This window comes from Delphinus delphis, chromosome 14 (genome assembly GCF_949987515.2).
Source record: "Delphinus delphis chromosome 14, mDelDel1.2, whole genome shotgun sequence".
Taxonomy (NCBI): domain Eukaryota; kingdom Metazoa; phylum Chordata; class Mammalia; order Artiodactyla; family Delphinidae; genus Delphinus; species Delphinus delphis.
The window spans coordinates 10018701-10038525 of record NC_082696.1 but is presented as its reverse complement, the minus strand read 5'-3'; the positions used below and the strand labels follow the sequence as shown (position 1 = coordinate 10038525).

Genomic DNA, 19825 nt, shown 5'->3' with positions numbered 1-19825 from the left:
TTAGGGAACTAAGATCCCACATGCCTCGGGGCAACTAAACCTGCGCATCACAACTACTGAGCTTGTGCGCCTTAACTACAGAGGCCTCGTGCCACAACTAGAATGAAAACCCGCACGCCACAACCAGAGAGAAGCCCGCGCAGCAAAGAAAGATCCCACATGCCGCAACTAAGACCCAACACAGCCAGAAATAAATTAAATAAATACTAAATAAATCTTGAAAATAAAAAGGATATGCCAGTTTCATAATGTCACCAGCTCAGAAAACTCCATGGACTTGCCATTGCTTAGAGGTAAAACCCAGCTTCTTACGGGTCAGCCAAGGCTTTCTACGAAGACTCCCTTCCCTCTCTGCCAGGCCTCCTAGGAGCCCTCCTTCCCCGGCTCCTCTCCACCCAGCTCCGCAGGCTCTCCCCTCTGCCGCTCCCAGGCCGTTCTCTCAGGTCTGCGGGGAAGAACTCTCGTCAAGCTGACGTTTACTGTCACCTTGTCTCCCTGCCCAGGAAACAGCTTGGGGACTGAGCCGGGTCAGACGCGTCCAGTGCCCACTGCTCATTTCTGAACGAACCCCTGTGCGCTTCTGGGGTTCGTGTGCCCCTCCGCGAGGTCAGGGAGTGGAGGTGCGCCTTCCTCCCAGCTGCCTGGACAAGAGTAAGGGTCCTGCCTGGGAAAATGAACTGGCGGTGACGAGAGAGGGGAGGGTGGCGAGTGGGCCTTGGAGGGTGACAGCCCAGGGGACGGGCGTACTTCTCAAACTCGGGAGAAAGCAGAATCAGGAAGTGTGGAACTCTGGCTTTCACAGAAGCCTGAGAAGGTTGTTTAACAGAGATGCTGTCCTGTGACACCTTTGGTCCCCAGCGCCATCATCGGAGGTAGACACGGAGTAGGGCCGCGGCTCTCAGCCTGTGGTCCCTGCACCTGCGGCGTCAGCGACCCGGGGAACTCGGTAGAAAGGCAGATTCTCGGGCCCCGCCCCAGACCGCTGACTCGAAGCCGTGGGCGGGGCCGGGACCTGTGTTTTCTCAGGTGATGCGGGTGGTTCTCATTCGGGCTGATTGCTGTTTGAGAACCAGGGTCTCGGCAGAGCAGCGAGGTGCAGAAGCGCTCCTTTCCCCACTGGGGTGAACCTGTAGGCCCTGTGCGCCCTCACCTGGGCCACCGAGGCTCCCTCTGTCCCCCCCTTAGATGCCCAGTGGCCTGAGCTCTCAGGGCTGCGCTGGGGTGGAAGGGGGCCCGTCCCCGCAGTATCTGGCTCACCCGCAGGTGTGGCCCCTGAAGCCCAGGCCCGTGGGCCTCCCACCCGCTGGGTGGCGGGTATAAGGTGCGCAGGAGCTGGAGGCCCAGGCCCTGGGAGGAGCCTGCGCGGCGGCAGCGGCGGCGGCGGCGGCGGCGGCGGCGGGGTGAGTAGGGCGGCGTACACGCGAGCGAGTCAGGGCTCACTAGCGTAAATCCACTGCGCCCGCAGCACGGGCCGGGGGTCTCGGGAGCTGGCTGCCGCGTCCAGCATTTCACCCTCCCAGCAGCGGACTTGGGAGTTCTTGTGCCCATTTTAGAGACGGAGACAGCGGGCCTGCGTGGGGCATTTGCCCGAAGTCGTCCCTGCTGGAAGCGGAGGGGCTAGGTTTGGGGTTGAGGCCGGGAGGCTGGAGGAGCCTGGGGAGGGGGGGGGGGGTCCGGTGGGACGGAGCAGGAAGCGAAGGGACTCAGATCTCCCCTCCCGCCACCAGCGGCCCCTGGAAACCCCTTCCCAGAGGACAGCCCGCCTACCCGGGCGCCGTGTGACTGCGAAGAAAGCTTTAAGGGCTGACCACGGGGCTTGTCATAAAGGGGTTTTAGCTGCGGAGAAAATGTTTATCGGCGCATAGCGGGTGGTGCTGAAGAGACTCTTGGGGGCTGACCGGGAACAAGGACGAGGTTTGGGGCCTGACTACTCAGGCCAGGAAGCAGGGGCGCTGGGCAGAGCTCATGCCCCCGCCCGGGGGCCCAGAACGCAGGCCTCCCAAGAGCAGACCAGCCGTTGAGAACAAGTCATCTTAAGAGGGAAGAGGGAGGCGGCTGCCAGACTGCTGGCACCATCTAGGAAGAGGCAACGGGACTGAGCGGGACACACAGCGTCACAGCATCGCTCGTCCACAGGCCCTTGTTCCGAGAGAGAAAAAGTAAAGGCCGGGGCCGGTGCGCTTGCCGACATGCTGCTCACTCAGTCTCCCCTGGAGAGCTCGGGGCAGGTCCAGGCGCAGAGCGCCCAGAGAAACACGGGGAGTCCTCGAAAGCCCCAGGACTGGGACGCCCCGCCTTGACCTTCTGCCAGCTAGGAGAGTGGGAGGACGTCCCCCAGGTTGGCCTAGATGTTCCTCTGCTTAGGAACAGGATCTTGCTTCTCCAGGTGTTGGAGGAGGATCGGAAGACAAGCAGCTGGAGAAAGTGTAGGCGAGTCAGAAGACCGAGGCCGAGAGGGCGGTGTGCCGGCATCTTCTGGCCACCACGGAAGAAAGCAGAGAGGGACATGGAGAGGAGGGGGCGGCTCAGGGGGTGCGCGTGGGCTGCCCCGCAGCAACGGCTGCTGCTGGACTGGAGGCGCTTCGTGTTTAGCGGATGCACCTGAAGTTAGTTGCCAGGTGATTTGAGGAATGCTTTCCGGGGCAGACCAAACACACGCGGCACTCAGAGCTCCCCACCTCCCGGGACGCCACTTAGCTCAGGGATGCTGCTGTCTAGAGAAGGCGCTGTCTCTGGCCCGCCGTGTCACTGACCACCACTGGATGTGACGTGGTCGGCGCAGCTCTTGGGCTGCTGAGCAGCTACTATGAGCGGGTGATTTAGAAGTTTGGAGCCGCAGAGGATAGTCGTTGCCCCCGGTCAGGACAGTTCAGGGCCGTTAAGACTGTCGGCCTGTCGTATATTTGAGAGAGCTGTTTTTAATTTCAGTTCTTAAACCAGGCACGGGGTGTGGCATTACACACGGATGCCAGAAGGGATGATATTAACCCGCCGGCCCGAACTTTTCTAATAACTCCTGCGCCTCCCGGCACACACAGCCCAGGAAAACCAGCCGACCCGCGCCTTTGTCATGCTGGGTAATTAACGTGTGCTCACAATGATTTAGCGACTAGCCAAAGAGTCAGATGTACTGCCGAAGCTTACATCAAAGGCACAAATTGGGTAGATTAGGTAGAATTATATTAGGTCCACAGGGAAGTGGGTGGTGGGTTGGTCTCTGCCTGATTTCTTCAGTGAACAGCGCTGCGCCCGGGTGACCGAGCCCAAGGTGTTCTGTGCCCTTCCTGCTCTCAGCGCTCTGAGAACTTCAACTCAGGGGCTCTGGCTACAGAATAAAACTCCACCCCACAGAGGAGGAAGGAGCCTTATTTCTAGATGGCATTGCCAACAAATGGGAAGAGAGTGAGGTTTCTAAAGTGAAGTGAGAAGTGGCAGGGATTTTTTTTTTTTTTTGAGGTCATTTGTTTTCAGGGAGAAAGCTTCCCATTCATACCTCTGGGTCCCTGACCAGGTGCTACACAGCGAGAATTGGCCAGACGTGAGGACACCCTGAGTAACACTTGTTCTTCCAGATCTTCTCTGTTCCTGCTTGGCAACTCAGAGCTGGTGAATGCATTAGGATCTTGCTTTAAATTTTTAATTTTTGGACTATCTAGTCATAGGACTGGGAGTTAGAAACCCCAGCAGGGGCCCAGGGCTCACTTCAGAAACTAATTTTTATCATTCTGATCTGCTTTTATTCTCCCGTGTGTTGGTGGCTGAGGTAGATGTGGTCTGCATGGATGAGAAGGCAAGTGTCAGTTTCTCCAGGAGCTGGATGTGTGGTCCTGGACTTGTGGACCCTCTTCCCAGTGAGGAAGCCCCTGCCCCCACTTTCTTCTCTCCCTTCTCCATCTGGTCCTCCCTCTGCCCTCCCTCCCCCTCCCTTTCCTCCCTTCCTTCCTTCTTTCTCTCCATCCCTTCCCATTCCCTCCCATCTCCTTTTCCTTTCTCCCTCTTTCTCTCACTTCCTCCTTCCCTCCCTCCCTCCCTATATTTACTAAGGGCTTAATCCTGAACCTGAAGAAACTACACAAGGATGAATATCTGCTTCCCTGTCAGGGATGCAGGTGTTTCTCTAAGGCATCACTTGACCCTGTGTTTTAACCCAGCCCTTCCCTGCTTCTTCAGTAGTATTGAAAAGTTAAAGCAAATGCACTCCTGAGAAGAATCTGGATTCCACCCCCAACTCAGTATTCGTAGACATATCAGAGACGTCAAATTTGGATACCACGGGAATTGAAGAGGCACAGGGAAAACTGGGATTTGTTGGGTCGGAGCCCCATCCTGCAGGCTGAAGTGCCGTCCACCTCCAGCTCTGCAGGAGCCTGAATAAGGCTCAGGGAACCCGTCTCCCTGCGTTCTTGGCCACCATAGGAGAGCCTGTCTCATCACTTACTATGTCGAAGAAAAGTCTCCCTTTAAACAGGGAGTTGGAAGACTTGATAAAGTGCTGTTTCCACAGATACTGTACTACAGTCGTGCGTAATAAGAATCTATGAAAAGAGAACCAGGGCTGGCGTAAGAGCAAGCTCAGAGGAAAGGGTTTCCTCAATCGTTCTTATTTTTTAACAAGGTCTTATTTTAGCTTTGCGTGAGATTGACTACTAGCATTTTCTTAGTTTTGTAAACTCTGTCCCAGCTGAAGGATCTGTAGCTAGCTGTGGCCACTGCGGACTGAAGGGAGGTGGAAGGATACAGGTAAAGGTGGTGACGGGGGCCGTGACCGTCCGCCCCTGGTAAGTGCCCAGCTCGTCCAGATGAGAATGTCCACCTTTTGGGCTTCGCTCACAGTAGGAAGCGAAGGGAAACAGAGCCTCCAACAGGGACAGTTGGAGAAGACAACCAGTAGTAATAAAGTAAAAATAAACACCCTCCCATCACCCCGGTTGGCAGAGCCAAGGGACTCTGCAGAGCTTAGCACAGCTCCGTAGAGAGCGTCAAATGCAAGCTTTTATGCTCAGCTTCGTCCACTTGCTCTTTGCAGGCAGCGGGCCCTCGTGCTGGAGTTCCAGGCAGCCCCCTGGCTGTGTCCTGTGGTGTTTTCTGTTGGGCTGCAGACCTACACTCCCACTCTAAGCCCGGGACGTCAGGGGCAGTGTGAGGATGAATTTCTGGAGCGTTTTCAGGTAAGCAGGTAGAAGGTGTTCTATAAATGTGCCAAGCTTGCTTGGTTTGCCTAATTTAGATTCTTACGGGAGTCCATTAAGACTGGCTCGTACCCTTCTGTCATTAACATTTATATGGAATCTTGTTTTCTTTGTTTTTTACTATGGTTTTGTTTTCTTTTTTAGTAAGTGATCTTGCCTCACCAAAGGCAAAAGGCCTCACCTAGCTTATGTAAGAAATATAAATTAAGGTCCTGAATCACTCCACTAGTACTTGGGCAGAAAAGTTGAACTCTGCGTACTTCTTGATAACTGTGCTACTATAATTTTCTCCAAAACTGAGTAATCTGCCGTCAGACAAAATCTGCTAACAGCCTCACTCATTGTTACAAGATTAATGTCACTGCTTGCCGGAGATGCTTCCTTTCCTCTTCTAGACTCACAAAAGCACAGCCTTTGATAATTAATCCTGATAACACCAACACAGAAACCCAGATCCTTGACATATAACTCAGTGACTCGGCAGAAAGGAAAAACATCTCACTTGCACTTGATAAAGTTCCATAAAAATGTGTATTTTGCTAACTTTCATGAGAAATTTAACGATTTGGAGAAATTTTATATTTTCCCTGGCTGATTTTCATTTGTACTTAAATGTTTGTTTTAAAGAAGATACAGAACCAAACCTAGGAGAGATTAAATTTTGCCCCAAGTGAAATTGCTAAATTCAGTGGATTTTAATTACCTTTGTCCCCATGGGCTTTCCCCACCCCCCTTCATTTCTCTTACCTTCCTCTTAGGTTACAAGGATTAATTTGCAAGCTGAGTCCCACACTATCCGTGAGACTAAGCAGAATGTACGACAGGCGAGGTGATGAGGTGCCCCCTTTGGACCGAGCAGCTGAGGCAGGTTTTTTTTCCAGCGTCAGCCTGTGTCAGTGCGATGGAGGGAGGGTCACCTGCGGTCACACCTCGGCTCTGCGGGGCCTGGGCAGCGGCTCGCTGTCTCTCCCGTCATTAGGATCCTTGTTTCTTGTAGAGACAGGCCGCAGGGCGTCTTGTGCCCTATTTTTCATTCCCAGTTTGTTCAGAAACCGTATTTTCTTAAGTCTGAAAACAGCAGCCGCCCATGGATACGTTTTTACAGGGCAGCAAGAACCTACCAGAATAGGCGTTTGTTTTTCCCCTTGAATGAATCCTGAGGCCCTGGAAGTCGCCCCCTGCCCACCACGGTCTCTCTATATACTCCACGCTGCTTTCTCCAACAGCTTGGCGCCGAGACTCTAAAGCTTAACGCTGAGCCAGTGTAAGCGGCGTTCTTATGGGAGCCGCCTTAATGGCGGCTTACGCGTGAAGTGGGAACGGCGTGCTGCCCACCCTCTAAACAATTTCTAGTGCTCAGCCTCCATGAAATGGACTGCTTATGGCAAGATAATGTCTGCTCTGTTCCTTTTTAAGTCTGTGAAAAATGTCATCCTGGTTGATAGGGTGATTAAAACTCTTTATGGTCCAGGAGATAAATGTGATTGTGTTTGCCATGCTCTACCCAAGATGAAGACAGAGAAGGAGGCAAACTTGAGATTCCATAACATTTCCCCTCTTCCATATCCAGGAACGTTCAGAACTCAGTACACAGATGGTACTTCACATAAAGAGTAACATTATCTGTTAAACACTTTTCCTTTCCATTAACCAGTTTAACAATATGCCTCTGGTATAAAAGGAATAGACAAATGACATCTTCTGATATCTGAGTTCTGACTGTAGAAAAAAATCACTTTAGTCAGTCATACTGCTTGTTTTTCTTTTAACTTTCATCTTTGTTACTTCATTTTGGCTTTTAAAATGCAACTGGAGCCAATGCTTGGTACCGGTTCTAGGGAATCTGTCCCCATCAACCTTTCCTCAGCAGGTGATTCACCATCATTACTATGGGAGTCGTCGTGTCCGTCCCCCCACCCCCCTATCCCTTAAGGACAACAGACGCATATGGGAAGGGTTTTGTAAACCTTAGGCATGTCACACAAACATGCACTCAAACATTCCTTCCTTTAGGCTTCCAGGTGGGTGGTGGCACACCCACCACCCACCTAGACTCAGACTCATAATAGGGACAAAAACCTGTTCAGTTTTCCTCCCGATTTCCTTCCTTCATTGCATTCAAAGACTAGAGCTATTTTATTAGCAGAGATTTAGTTAAAAATGAAAGGTGGGTGAAGTTATTTTGCTACTCCACATACCCTGAGATAAATTTCACAATCCTTTTCTTTTAGTCTTGGATTTTAAACAGGTTACATAGGAATCCCAGGTGCTGATCACACCTGTTTAATTAACAATACAGCAATTTTAACAGGGTAACACAGTCCAGAGAAAAATGTTACATTAGGCAGTTGACATTTCATTTAAAATTTTTTCTTAAAACTAAAAGGTTTCATTTTAACAGATAAAGTTCAAATGTACTTTTTTAAACTGATTGATTGTTAATTAGAGCCTAAGCAATTATAAAGAAAATACACAATGATATTCAACCAGAGGTTAATTTTCTGGTCATACTGACATGTTAAAATACTTCTCTTAAAATTTTAATTTACCTGAGACTCTCAGTTCTCAGGTATCTTTTTGGTTAAAAATATTTGTTAAGATAGGTGATAATTGGACTATTTTTATATTGACAACTGAAATAAAGCTATAAACTGTCAGTCAGTGTTTCGGGACCCAGAACCAACTTGTCAAAAAAGTACATTTTATACCCATAATATCGTTATTTTCACATGATTATCCTTTCAAGTTATCATAATCTGTTACTGGCTTCTTGTCTAAGAATTTACAGGGCCTAAGGTGAGGCTGTCAGGTAAATGACTGGCATATACAAATCAAAGACTGTGTTCAGGACAAGAGAGCCACACCCACTGCCTGATGGACAGGATTCACCCATTAACCCGTCACTTTGGAGTCTGCCTAACAGGAGCAAGTCCTCCGAGTTCTGACAGCCACATACGGACAAGAAAGGCTGCTAAAACTTATTTAATTAGACTTAGAGGTACTACTGCTGTTAGGAGTCTGTTTATAAAGATTTTCCATCATACGTTATAATTTTGTTTTTCAGGTAAAAGACTTGGTTTCAACTGTTACAGTCATAGAAGTATTTCCCCTGGGATTTCCTCCACATAGAGAAGGTACCCATATAATTATTTTTAAATAGTCTTCCTAACTTTAGGAAAACTTTGCCCTCCCTCCAACACCCCCCACCCCCATATGAACATAACCAAATCAGTTGTAATAAAGTACAGCACACAGAAATGACTGTCGGCCTCCTACGGGGACACTGAATGCCATCCATCCCACAGGGTCACTCAACAATCTGCATGTGTTCCTTAGGAGAAATCCGTCGAGTCCCTTTGCTGTTGTGACATCTCCAAAGCCAGCTTTTCCCGTAACGATCGTTCTGGACGTCACCCACCATGTTCATCTCATTTGGATTTCAATGCTTCCTCCCATTCAACAGCCGATTCAGAGTTCTTGGGAATTGCTGGAAATATTGATTGCATTTTACTTCGGAAGTCTTTTATCTGAAAGATGAAAAAAAATCAGTCATCAGATGTTAAAAGATGGGGAAAAGAGCCAAAGCAATGAGAGACGTACCCCGTTGCTGACCGACTGATACATCATTGCTGTGGATACCGGGCGAAGGAAGACCAACAAAAGGTAAAGACTGTTCTCGCTGCCTTGAAAGACAATGAGACGTACCTCTTGTCTTTTTCCAAGTATAAGTCTACTGGGCCTTAACATAAAACTCCACTGTAAATCTGGAAGGCAACATGCTCTAAATCGTCAGCCCTCATGACATTTATTTCCTACCAGGAGAATGGTATGTTGTTGGCCTTCATATATAAAGATGCAGCTGAGAATGGGATTTCTATCTAAGTAAACATACTGAAGCCATTCAGACTTAAAGAATTTGGGGGCCAGAGGGAAGGAGTGGGGAGAAGTAACTTAGTAGGGGGTAAATAAAGAAGGAATCAATGGCAGATAGAGTAGAATGTTTCTATCAGCAGAGGGTGGTTTGGAATCCGAGAGTCAGAGCAGGAGGTTGGAAGATCCTGACATGCAGTGTCAGCTCCACCTAAGTGCGCACCGCCCTGAGCGAGGGGAACACTAAGTTATGGGAGGTGGATAATCTTTACCTTAGATAATACTAGATCCACACTCTTGATTCATTCTTTTCACTGAGATGGTCCTGTTCTGAAGGTAGTATTTCAGAAGCGCTACAGCACAGCACTGCAGCGTTCTCATCAGCCACATCCCAGCCATTATTTCCCAAGGACACAGATCTCCTCAGTCAGATTGTGAAGCACCCTGAACTCACAGCAAAACGTGAGTCATTCTTGGAGTGATGTTTGAGAGTCGGCTAGTATTTTTTCTTTTTTATCTTGATGCTTACTTATTTCAACTTGAAGCTGAATCCTTGCAGTGTTTCCAAATTCAGGTGGTGCATCCTGTTGGGACTTGTAAATTCCTAGTCATTTGTTCCAGTCATTGTAGCACCATTTTAGCACAGACCCTGGTATCAGGTACACCCCTCTGTTCAAAGCCCAACTCCACTGCTTGGGAAATCTGCTTATTCTAAGGGGTAGTTTCCATGTGTGCAGAAGGGAGATAATTACCTGCTTACAGAGCTGTGAGGATTAAGTGAGATAATGTACATAAAGCACAGCACCTGGCAGTACTCAACATACATTAGCTCGTGTCACTACAGCATCATCAAAATGTTCTGTGTTCCAAGAACAAAGCTCATATGGATAGAAGTATTGTGGTATGTTTGTCAAAAGCATTAATTTATAGTTATATCATTTTGGTTTAAATATTCTGATACTGGAAGACATAGAAGGTTATCCATCATATGTAGTCTGGAGGAGGTCCATGCCCACCATCTCTTTGTTTGGGTCTCAGACACCAGTCTTGAAGACACACACACACACACACACACACACACCCACGACATGTGTGTCTCTCCCTAACTCCCTCCTCCATGCAGCTCTAGTTTGTAGTGTGACGAAAGGTTTTCAACTACAGGCAGTACTGTATCCCTGACTGGAAATGTAGTTCTAAATAGCAGTTCTCGAGTGGAGACTCCTGACAGTTTGGCTGTCACAATCGCAGGGGATTACTGTTTGCATAGGGGTGTGTGGGGACGTGGGGTGGTGCTAAATGTCTAGGGTGGCCAACAAAAAGAACTGCTTTGTCCAAAATCCCAAGAGTGCCCCCCTGGAAGAATCTTGCATGGGCTTTCTCAGTTGAAAGACCTCTCTGGCCAGGATCTGCAACGAGCTGCTTGGTTCCTTCCCTTCACCTTTCTGGTTGAACACCTGTTACAACTGAGCCTAACGACAGAGTTTTCCAGTGGGGTATCAGACAGCCAGGGCATGAACAGAATCGTTTACCATCGCACCTTCTCAGGAATCTGGAACAAGGTCCGTCGCTGAGAAGGCAGAGGCTGGGACACTCCGATGAGGCCTGGGTGGGAGAGTGCCGAGTGGCTGCTCCACTTCAGCACGGGGGCTGGTGTTCCCAGTTCCTCCTCTTGGCCCCATTTTTTTTCTTTCCTCTAATTTCCGAAGTATTATTTACTTGTTTCCCAGGGTCATAAGTGAGTAACTGAACCACTAGAAGGAATCATATCTGAAAAATAGCCAACTAGAACAGACAGGCTTCAGAGCAAGGGGAAGGAAGGGAGACAAGTGGGAAAAAGAACGCCATTTAGTCCTCTTTAACTTTTCAGCTGTGGAGGAGTTCAGTCAACATGGCAGAGAAGAAGGACCTTGAGCTCACTTCCCCTCACAAGCACACCAAAACCACAACTAAGTGCAAAACCACCATGGACGAAAAGATCAGAACCTACCAGAAAAGATCTTCTACAACAAAAGACGTAAAGGAGGAACCAGAAGGAGACGGGTAGGAATGGTGGCCTGGTAATACAGTTAAGTCCCACATCCCCAAGTGGGTGACCCACAGACTAGAGAATAATTACATTGCATAGGTTCTCCCACAGAAGTGAGAGTTCTGAGGCCCATGTCGGGCTCCCTAGCCTGGGGGGTCCTGCACTGGGAAGACGAGCCCCCAGAGAATTTGGCTTTAAATGTTAGTGGGGCTTAATTTCAGGAGTCCCAGAGGACTAGGGAAATAGAGACTTCACTCGTAAAGGGCACACACAACATCGCGCATGTTCTGGGATCCAGGACAAAGGCAGTAATTTGGTAGGAGCCTGGGCCAGACCTACCTGCCGGTCTTGCAGAGTCTCCTGGAGAGGCAGGAGGCAACTGCAGCTCACCACTTGGACACTGGTGCTGGTGGGTGCCATTGTGGAGTCCTCCCTCTAGCTCATTAGTGCCAAGACCTGACCCAGTGCTGGGATGCCTCAGGCCAAGCAACTAACTGGGTTGAGGACACAGCCCCACCCAGCAGCAGACAGCTGCCTTAAGACCTCGTGAGCCCAGCTGCCTTTAGACATGGCCCTGTCCACCACAGGGTCCAAGACCCAGCCCCACCTACCAGTGGGAAGGCACCAGCTCCAGAATCTCCTGGGCCTGCCCCAGCCCTCCAGGAAGCCTACTCTAGCCTCTGGACCAGCCTCCCCACCAGCAAGCCAACACAAGCTTTGGGACACCCTGGACCCTGTACCCAACTGTGTCAGGAACAACCCCCACCCAACCAGCCATCTGACACCAGCTCTAAGACCCTTGGGCCCTGTCACCAGCCTCCAGGACCAGGCTCTGCCTGCCAGGAGTCTAGCACTAATGCCAGGACCTGGCTTCATCCACCAGGGGGCAGACAACAGCCCCAGAATCTTCTGTACCCTGACGCCACACACCAGTGAGCCAGCACTAGCCCCAGGGCCCCCTGAGGTTCTGCAGTCAGCTGCCTCGTGACCCGGTCCTGTCAACCGGCAGTCGGCAGCTTCCGCACAAGGCAGGGTCTGGCACCCAACTGGACTGGGGGCCAACCAAACCTACCAGACCACCCACACAGTCAGCCTGTCACAAGAGAAGGACCAACCATAGGGGGAACTCCTAGAGCATACGGCTTGGGTGATAAGAGGGAATTGTGTTGCTGGGACACAGGGTGTCTCCTACAGAAGGCCACTTCTCCAAGGTCTGGAAACGTAACTAACCTACCATATACATTAAAACAACAAAACAAAAAACAGGCAAAATGAGGTGACAGAGGAACATGCTCCAGACAAAGGAACAAGGTAAAACCCCAGAAGAAGAATGGAGACGGGCAATCTACCCAAGAAAGTGTTCAGGGTAGTGATCGTGAAGGTGAACAAAGAACTCGGGAGAAGAACGGATGCACAGAGCAAGAAGTCAGCAGTTTTTAACAAAGAGTTAGAAAATAAAGAACAACCAGAGATGAAGACTACAGTAACTGAAATGAAAAATATACTAGAAGGAATCAACAGTTGACTGAATGATACAGAGGAACAGATCAGTGAGCTGGAAGACAGAAAAGACATAGTGGAAATGACTGATGCTGAACACAAAAAGAATGAAAAGAAATGAAGGCAGTTTAACGTCTCTGACCAGAGACGTTATCAGTATGTTTTTAGAGAGTGATACAATTAACATCACTGTGTGAAGCTGTTAGAGCTTAAAATTGATCAAGGGTTCATTATACAACTTATGATTGTTGTTATCATTTACATTTTGCTCCGTTAGGTTTTCGTGCCAACCTGTGTATATTACAAACATAAAATTTTCAAAAATGATGCATCATGAAATTTTGAGTGAAGAAAAATTTTTTGGTGAATTTTATGCAGATACTTTGAGCAACATATGTCGACTGGTGTCTCAGCAGATGATAGCTCTTCAGAATACAGGTCTGATTCAGATGATGTGAATATAAGACCAAATAAAGACAAAAAATCTTAGTGATTGATTCTGATACAGAAAGTGAAAATAGAACTCACGGTGCTGGAGAATGCTCCTTTGCTACTACAAAAGAGTGGATTGAAGACAACATTTCATGAAAATTAGAAGACTTTACAGGTGTGTTAGGTTTAACTACTGAATGTAATAACCCGCAAAGTGTTAGTGAAATAATAACAATTACTTTTTGGCCAGCCAAAATAAAAACTGCTGGCCACAGGCATTAGTTTCTGCAAAAATCCCCTGGTCACACACTAATATTCACATTATAGGGGTCCCTGAAGGAAAAGAGAGAGAAAGGGGCTGAGAACATATTTGAAGACATAATAGCTGAGAACTTCCCTGAGCTGGGAAAGTAAACAGCCATAGACATCCAGAGAGTCCACTCATAAAGGATTAACCCAAAGAGAAACACACCAAGACACACAATTAAAATGGCAAAAATTAAAGGTAGAGAATATTAAAAACAGCAAGGGAAAAGCAACAAATAACATACAAGGGAACTCCCATAAGGCTATCAGCTGACTTTTCAGCAGAAACTCTGCAGGCCAGAAAAGAGTGACACCATATATTTAAAGTGATGAAAGGGAAAAACCTACAACCAAGAATACTCTACCCAGCAAGACTCTTGTGTAGATTTGATAGATCAAAAGCTTTACAGACAAGCAAAAGCTAAGAGTTCAGCACCACCAAACCAGTTTTACAGGAAATGTTAAAGTAACTTTTCTAAGCAAAAAAGAAAATGCCATAACTAGAAACATGAAAATTACAAACTGGAAAGCTCAATGGTAAAAAGGCAAACACGCCGTAAAGACAGGAAGTCATCCACACACAAAGCTAGTAGGAAGGTTAAAAAACAATAGTAGTAAAATCATCTATATTCACAATAAGCAGTTAAGGGATACACAAAACAATTAGATGTAAAATATTATATCAAAAACAGTAATTGTGAGGGGAGGAGAGTAGAAATGCAGGGTTATTAAAATGCATTTGAAATTAAGAGATCAGCAACTTAAAACAAATATATATGTAATTCATATATATATAAAACTATATATATACATATATATATATAAAACTATGTATATGTATGTATCTCACTATATAAAAACCTCATGGTAACCAAAAACCAAATTATCTATAATAGATATACACATACACAAAAAGGAATCCAAATATAACACTAAAGATGGTCTTTTTTTTCCCTTCTTTTGTTCTTTTGTGACTTGATGACTTACAAAAACAACTTCCAAATAATTGACAAAATGTCAAAAGTACATATCATAATTACCTTAAATGTAAATGGAAGTGTTCCAATTAAAAAACAGAGTGTCTGAATGGATACAAAAACAAGACCCATATATGTGCTGCCTACACGAGATCTGAAGACACACAGACTGAAGGTTAGGGGATGAAAAAAGATATTCCATGCAAATAGAAATCAAAAGAAAACCAAGGTAGCAATACTTATATCAGACAAAATAGACTTTGAAATAAAGGCTGTTACAAGAAACAAGGGCACTGCATAATGATCAAGGGATCAGTCCAAGAAAAAGATATAACAATTGTAAATATATATGCACCCAACATAGGAGAACTTAAACACATAAAGCAAATATTAACAGACATAAAGGGAGAAACTGAGAGTAACACAATAATAGTAGGGGACTTTAACACCCCATTTACATCAATGGACAGATCATCTAGACAGAAAATCAATAAGGAAACACTAGCCTTAAATGATACATTAGACCAGATGAACTTAATTGATACACACAGAACATTCCATCCAAAAGCAGCAGAATACATATTCCTTTAAAGTGCACATGGATCGGGATAGATCACGTTTCCACAAAACAAGCCCTGGTAAATTTAAGAAAGTTGAAATAATGTCAATCATCTTTTCTGATATGAACACTATGATACTAGAAATCAACTACAAAAACTGCAGAAAACAAAAACACGTGGAGGCTAAACGATATACTACTAAACAACCAAACACTAAACAACCAATGGATCACTGAAGAAATCAAAAGTAAATTAAAAAATACCTAGACACAAATGAATACTAAAACACAATGATCCAAAACCTACGGGATGCAGCAAATGTAGTTCTAAGAGGGAAGTTTATAGTGATATAGCTTACCTTAGGAAACAAGAAAAATATCAAATAAATAACCTAACCTTACACCAAAAGGAACTAGAGAAAGAAGAACAAACAAAACCCAAAGTTAGTAGAAGGAAATAAATCATAAAGATCAGAGCAGAAATAAATGAAATAGAGCCAAAACAAAAATCAAACAAAAAACCCCAGGGAAAAAGCTGACAGTATTTCCTCTAAGATCAGGAACAAGACAAGGATGTCCACTCTCACCACTTTTATTCAACACAGTACTGGAAGTCCTAGCCACAGCAATCAGAGAGGAAAAAGAAATAAAAAGAATACAAATTGGAAAGGAAGAAGTAAAACTGTCACTGTTTGTAGATGACATGATACTATACATAAAAAAAATCCTACAGATGCCACCAGAAAACTACTAGAACTCATCAATGAATTTAGTAAAGTTGCAGGATACAAAAGTAATATACAGAAATCTGTTGCATTTCTGTACACGAACAATGAACTATAAGAGAAATTGAGGAAACAATCCCATTTACCACTGCATCAAAAAGAATAAAATGCCAATGAATAAACCTACCTAAGAAGGTAGACCTGTACTTGGAAAACTATGGCAGTGAGGAAAGAAACCGAAGACAACACCAACAGATGGAAAGATATACCATGTTCATGGGTTGGAAGAGTTAATATTGTTAAAATGACCATACTACACAAGGCAATCTACAGACTCAATGCAATCCCTATCAAGATAGCCATGGCATTTTTTCACAGAACTTGAACAAATAACTTTAAAATTTGTATGGAAACACAAAGGATCCCAGATAGCCAAAGCAATCTTGAGAAAGAAGAACAGAGCTGGAGGAATCACACTCCCTGTCTTCAGACTATACTACAAAGCTACAGTAATTAAAACAGTATGGTGCTGACACAAAAACAGACACATAGATCAGTGGAACAGAGAGCCCAGAAATAAACCCATGCACCTATGGTCAATTAATCTATAACAAAGGAGGCAAAAATATACAGCGGAGAAAAGGCAGCCTCTTCAATAAGTGGTGCTGGGAAAATTGGACAGCTACAAGTAAAAGAATGGAATTAGAACATTCTCTAACACCATACACAAAAATTTAAAAATGGATTAAAGACCTAAGTGTAAGACTGGAAACTATAAAACTCCTAGAGGCAAACACAGGCAGAAAATTCTTTGACATAGCTGTCTCCTGAAGCAAAGGAAATGAAGGCAAAAATAAACAAATGAGACCTAGTTAAACTTAAAAGGTTTGGTACAACAAAGGAAACCATCAACAAAACGAAAAGACAACCTACTGAATGGGAGAAGATATTTGCAAATAATATGACCGATACAGGGTTAATATTCCAACAAATATCAACAGCTCATACAATTCAAAATTTAAAACAACCCAATTAAAAAATGGGCAGAAGAACTGAATAGACATTTTTTCAAAAGGACATGCAGATGGCCAACAGGCACATGAAAAGATGCTCAACATCCCTAATCATCAAGGAAATGCAAATCAAAACTACAATGAGATATCACTTCACCCCTGTCAGAATGGCTATCCTCAAAAAGGACACAAATAACAAATGTTGGCGAGGATGCGGAGAAAAGGGAACCCTTGTACTCTGTTGGTGAGAATGTAAATTGGTGTAGCCACTGTGGGAAAAAGGATGGCGGTTTCTCAAAAAACTGAAAATAGAAGAATCATATAACCCAGCAACTCCATTCCTGGGCATATATCTGAAAAAAACAAAAACATTAATTCGAAAAGATACATGCACGCCAATGTTCACAGCAGCATTATTTATAACTGCCAAAATATGGAAGCAACCTAAGTGTCCATCAACAGATGACTGGATAAACATGATGTGGTATATATATATACAATGTAATACTAATCAGTCATAAAAAGGAATGAAATTTTGCCATTTGCAACAACATGGATGGACTTGGAGGGTATTATGCTACGTGAAATAAGTCCAACAGAGAAAGACAAATACTGTATGATATCACTTATATGTGGAATCTAAAAAATACAACAACCTAGTGAATATAACAAAAAAGAAAACAGACTCAGATATAGAAACCAGTGGTTACCACTGGGGAGAGGGAAGGGGGGAGGAGCAACATAAGGGTAGGGGATTAAGAGGTGCAAACTATTATGTATAAAATAAGCTACAAGGATATATTCTACAACACAGGGTATATGGCCAATATTTTAGAACTGTAAACGGAGTATAACGTTGAAAATTTTTGAATCATTATATTGTATACCTGTTACTTATATAATATTGTACATCAACTACACTTTAATTTTACACCTGTGGGAATGGAAACCCAGAGTCTTTACTTATACCCTACTTATAAACAGGGCCTCAAGTTGCTTTCAACAGTAGGGCTCATAGAAAGTTTTTAAGCTTGTACTATTTGCAGTATATGGATAGTAAACGAAAACCTTCAGTTTTTTCCACCTGTTTCAATTGCTGATATGCAGATCAGAAGTGCTGGTCTTATCAGTGATACTCTAGTACAGGCCAATAGAACATTCCCCTGCTTAAAAATGTGCTTGACAAAAGATTTAGGGATTGAGTACATTTAAGCAAAAATCATTATAAAATAAATGTACTGAATTCCACAATAATAATTACAGCTATTGCCACAGAACCATCCCCCTAACCTAAAACCCCAAAAGTTTGGTGAAGATGGGGCATGCTGGGAACCTGAGTCTCCATCTAGCAACTCAGCTTTACCCTGAAGCATTTTCCAAATTCTGGGACCTCTTCTCTGCAGTCCTCCTCTTTCCTCTTTCTTCTCTGACCAGGGAGAATTTTTCCATGATTATGGACCACAAACCTACCCTTCTAAACAGGGCCACTCTGTACTGCACAACTCCAGGGGCTGCTCTCCACAAAGACTAAGACACGAATGGCACTCCCTAGGCAATGAGCCCACTGCTCCAAGAACCGCATCCTTAAGTCCCAATGTTTGTGTCCAACAGTGCTGGGTTGTAATATTATCAGAAACTACCACTCTCCAAGGCAGCAGTTCTCAAAGAGTGTTATGACAATTGGAAAATGTATTACAAGTAATTTGTCACTAACATGGACATTCTGATTGACTTTTTAGATATTAAAATAGATTCAAGATCATGTCTCCAATAATGTTTATTACTCTCATTCACACCTCAACAGCTTTTTAAAGGGCGATTTAGCCGGTATGCCAGGAGTGAAACATGAGATATGCTATACATTTACCATGCATGTCTTGGCAAGGAAAAAAACAACACGAAAACTTCTGGTCTAATATATAGTGTGCTGAAAAATTACTTAAAAGCTGAGGCTATGCCCCCAATTTAATTTGAGAAAACCCTTACAGCATTTATTCTAATAGACAGCTATTGGAATTAAACGCTTCAAGTTTTAGGGCTTCCCTGGTGGCGCAGTGGTTGGGAGTCCGCCTGCCGAAGCAGGGGACACGGGTTCGTGCCCCGGTCTGGGAGGATCCCACGTGCCGCGGAGCAGCTGGGCCCGTGAGCCATGGCCGCTGAGCCTGCACGTCCGGAGCCTGTGCTCCGCAACGGGAGAGGCCACAGCAGTGAGAGGCCCGCATACTGCAAAAAAAAAAAAAAGCTTGAAGTTTTAAAGTGTCTTTGCCATTGACTAGCTCATTTAGCTTCAGTTTTCTCACTTGCAGGTACAGGACTGTTGCCAGCCTCGGTGCTGAGGTTAGAATAATGAAAGCTTTATAGGACCAACTGATGAGAAAGCCTTTGGATATGTCAATAATTACAGTGCCAATGGTCATTTTGAAGAACCAGGAAATTCAGCTTCTTCGTAAAACAGAATAAGACTGTAAATGTTCCCTGAACAGGAATAACAGTGTCTGCCATTTGAGATCACCTATATGCTGGACACTACACCAAGCAGTAGGCTTTTATTCAGTCTTCACAATTCTGTGTGGCAGAAATGAGGACCACCACTTTACATATGAGAAACCAGAGGTCAGAGAGGTTAACCCACCCATGGTGATCTGGTTTACGAGTACAATGGCCTGACTGATATCCAGGCTCTTTCCCCACAACCACCCTGGTTCTGTGACCTGGGAAGACAGGGCACCTCTACAAGCTCTACTCCTGTGCCAGCTTTCAATATAAATGACTTAAAAAGCCTAGAGTGTGCATCTCTTGCGATGGTGACCGTGTTACTGAGAATGCTAAATGGCAGATTATTACCAGTACTCCCCGATAGCCAGTACTCATCTGCTTCTGGATACAGGGGGCTATACTTCTCTACCCTCTTGAAGTTAGGTAACCATCTAACTAATTCTGGCTAATGAAACATGAGGAAGAGAGATGTGTGTCACTTCCAAGGTGGAAGCACATAATTGCAAGTGTTCAATTCTCCAGGCCTGTCTTCCCTTTCCATAGCAATCATGGAAACCTGTGTTGCTGCAGTGGTGCCTCAAGATCAAAGAAACTTGAGGTATGAAGCCAGCCTGTGGAGGGCAGCTTCCCTAGAAAGTTGTGTAAACCCAGTGAATTTTAGGAGAGAAATAAACCTTTATTATTATTAATTTTTTTGTGTGGTACGCGGGCCTCTCACTGCTGTGGCCTCTC

At 45.2% G+C, this 19825-nt stretch overlaps 1 protein-coding gene across 1 annotated transcript in view; it reads right to left on the bottom strand.

Annotated features, from left to right (window-relative positions):
• Window positions 1-7456: 7456 nt before the first annotated feature.
• The window catches only part of TMEM242 (transmembrane protein 242), a 47092-nt gene continuing 34723 nt past the window's right edge, over window positions 7457-19825 (bottom strand). Inside the window, exon 4 of the mRNA XM_060029722.1 lies at window positions 7457-8716. Within this exon, the coding sequence (XP_059885705.1) occupies window positions 8618-8716 (99 nt within the window). The 3' untranslated portion in view covers window positions 7457-8617. The remainder of the gene's footprint in view (window positions 8717-19825) is intronic.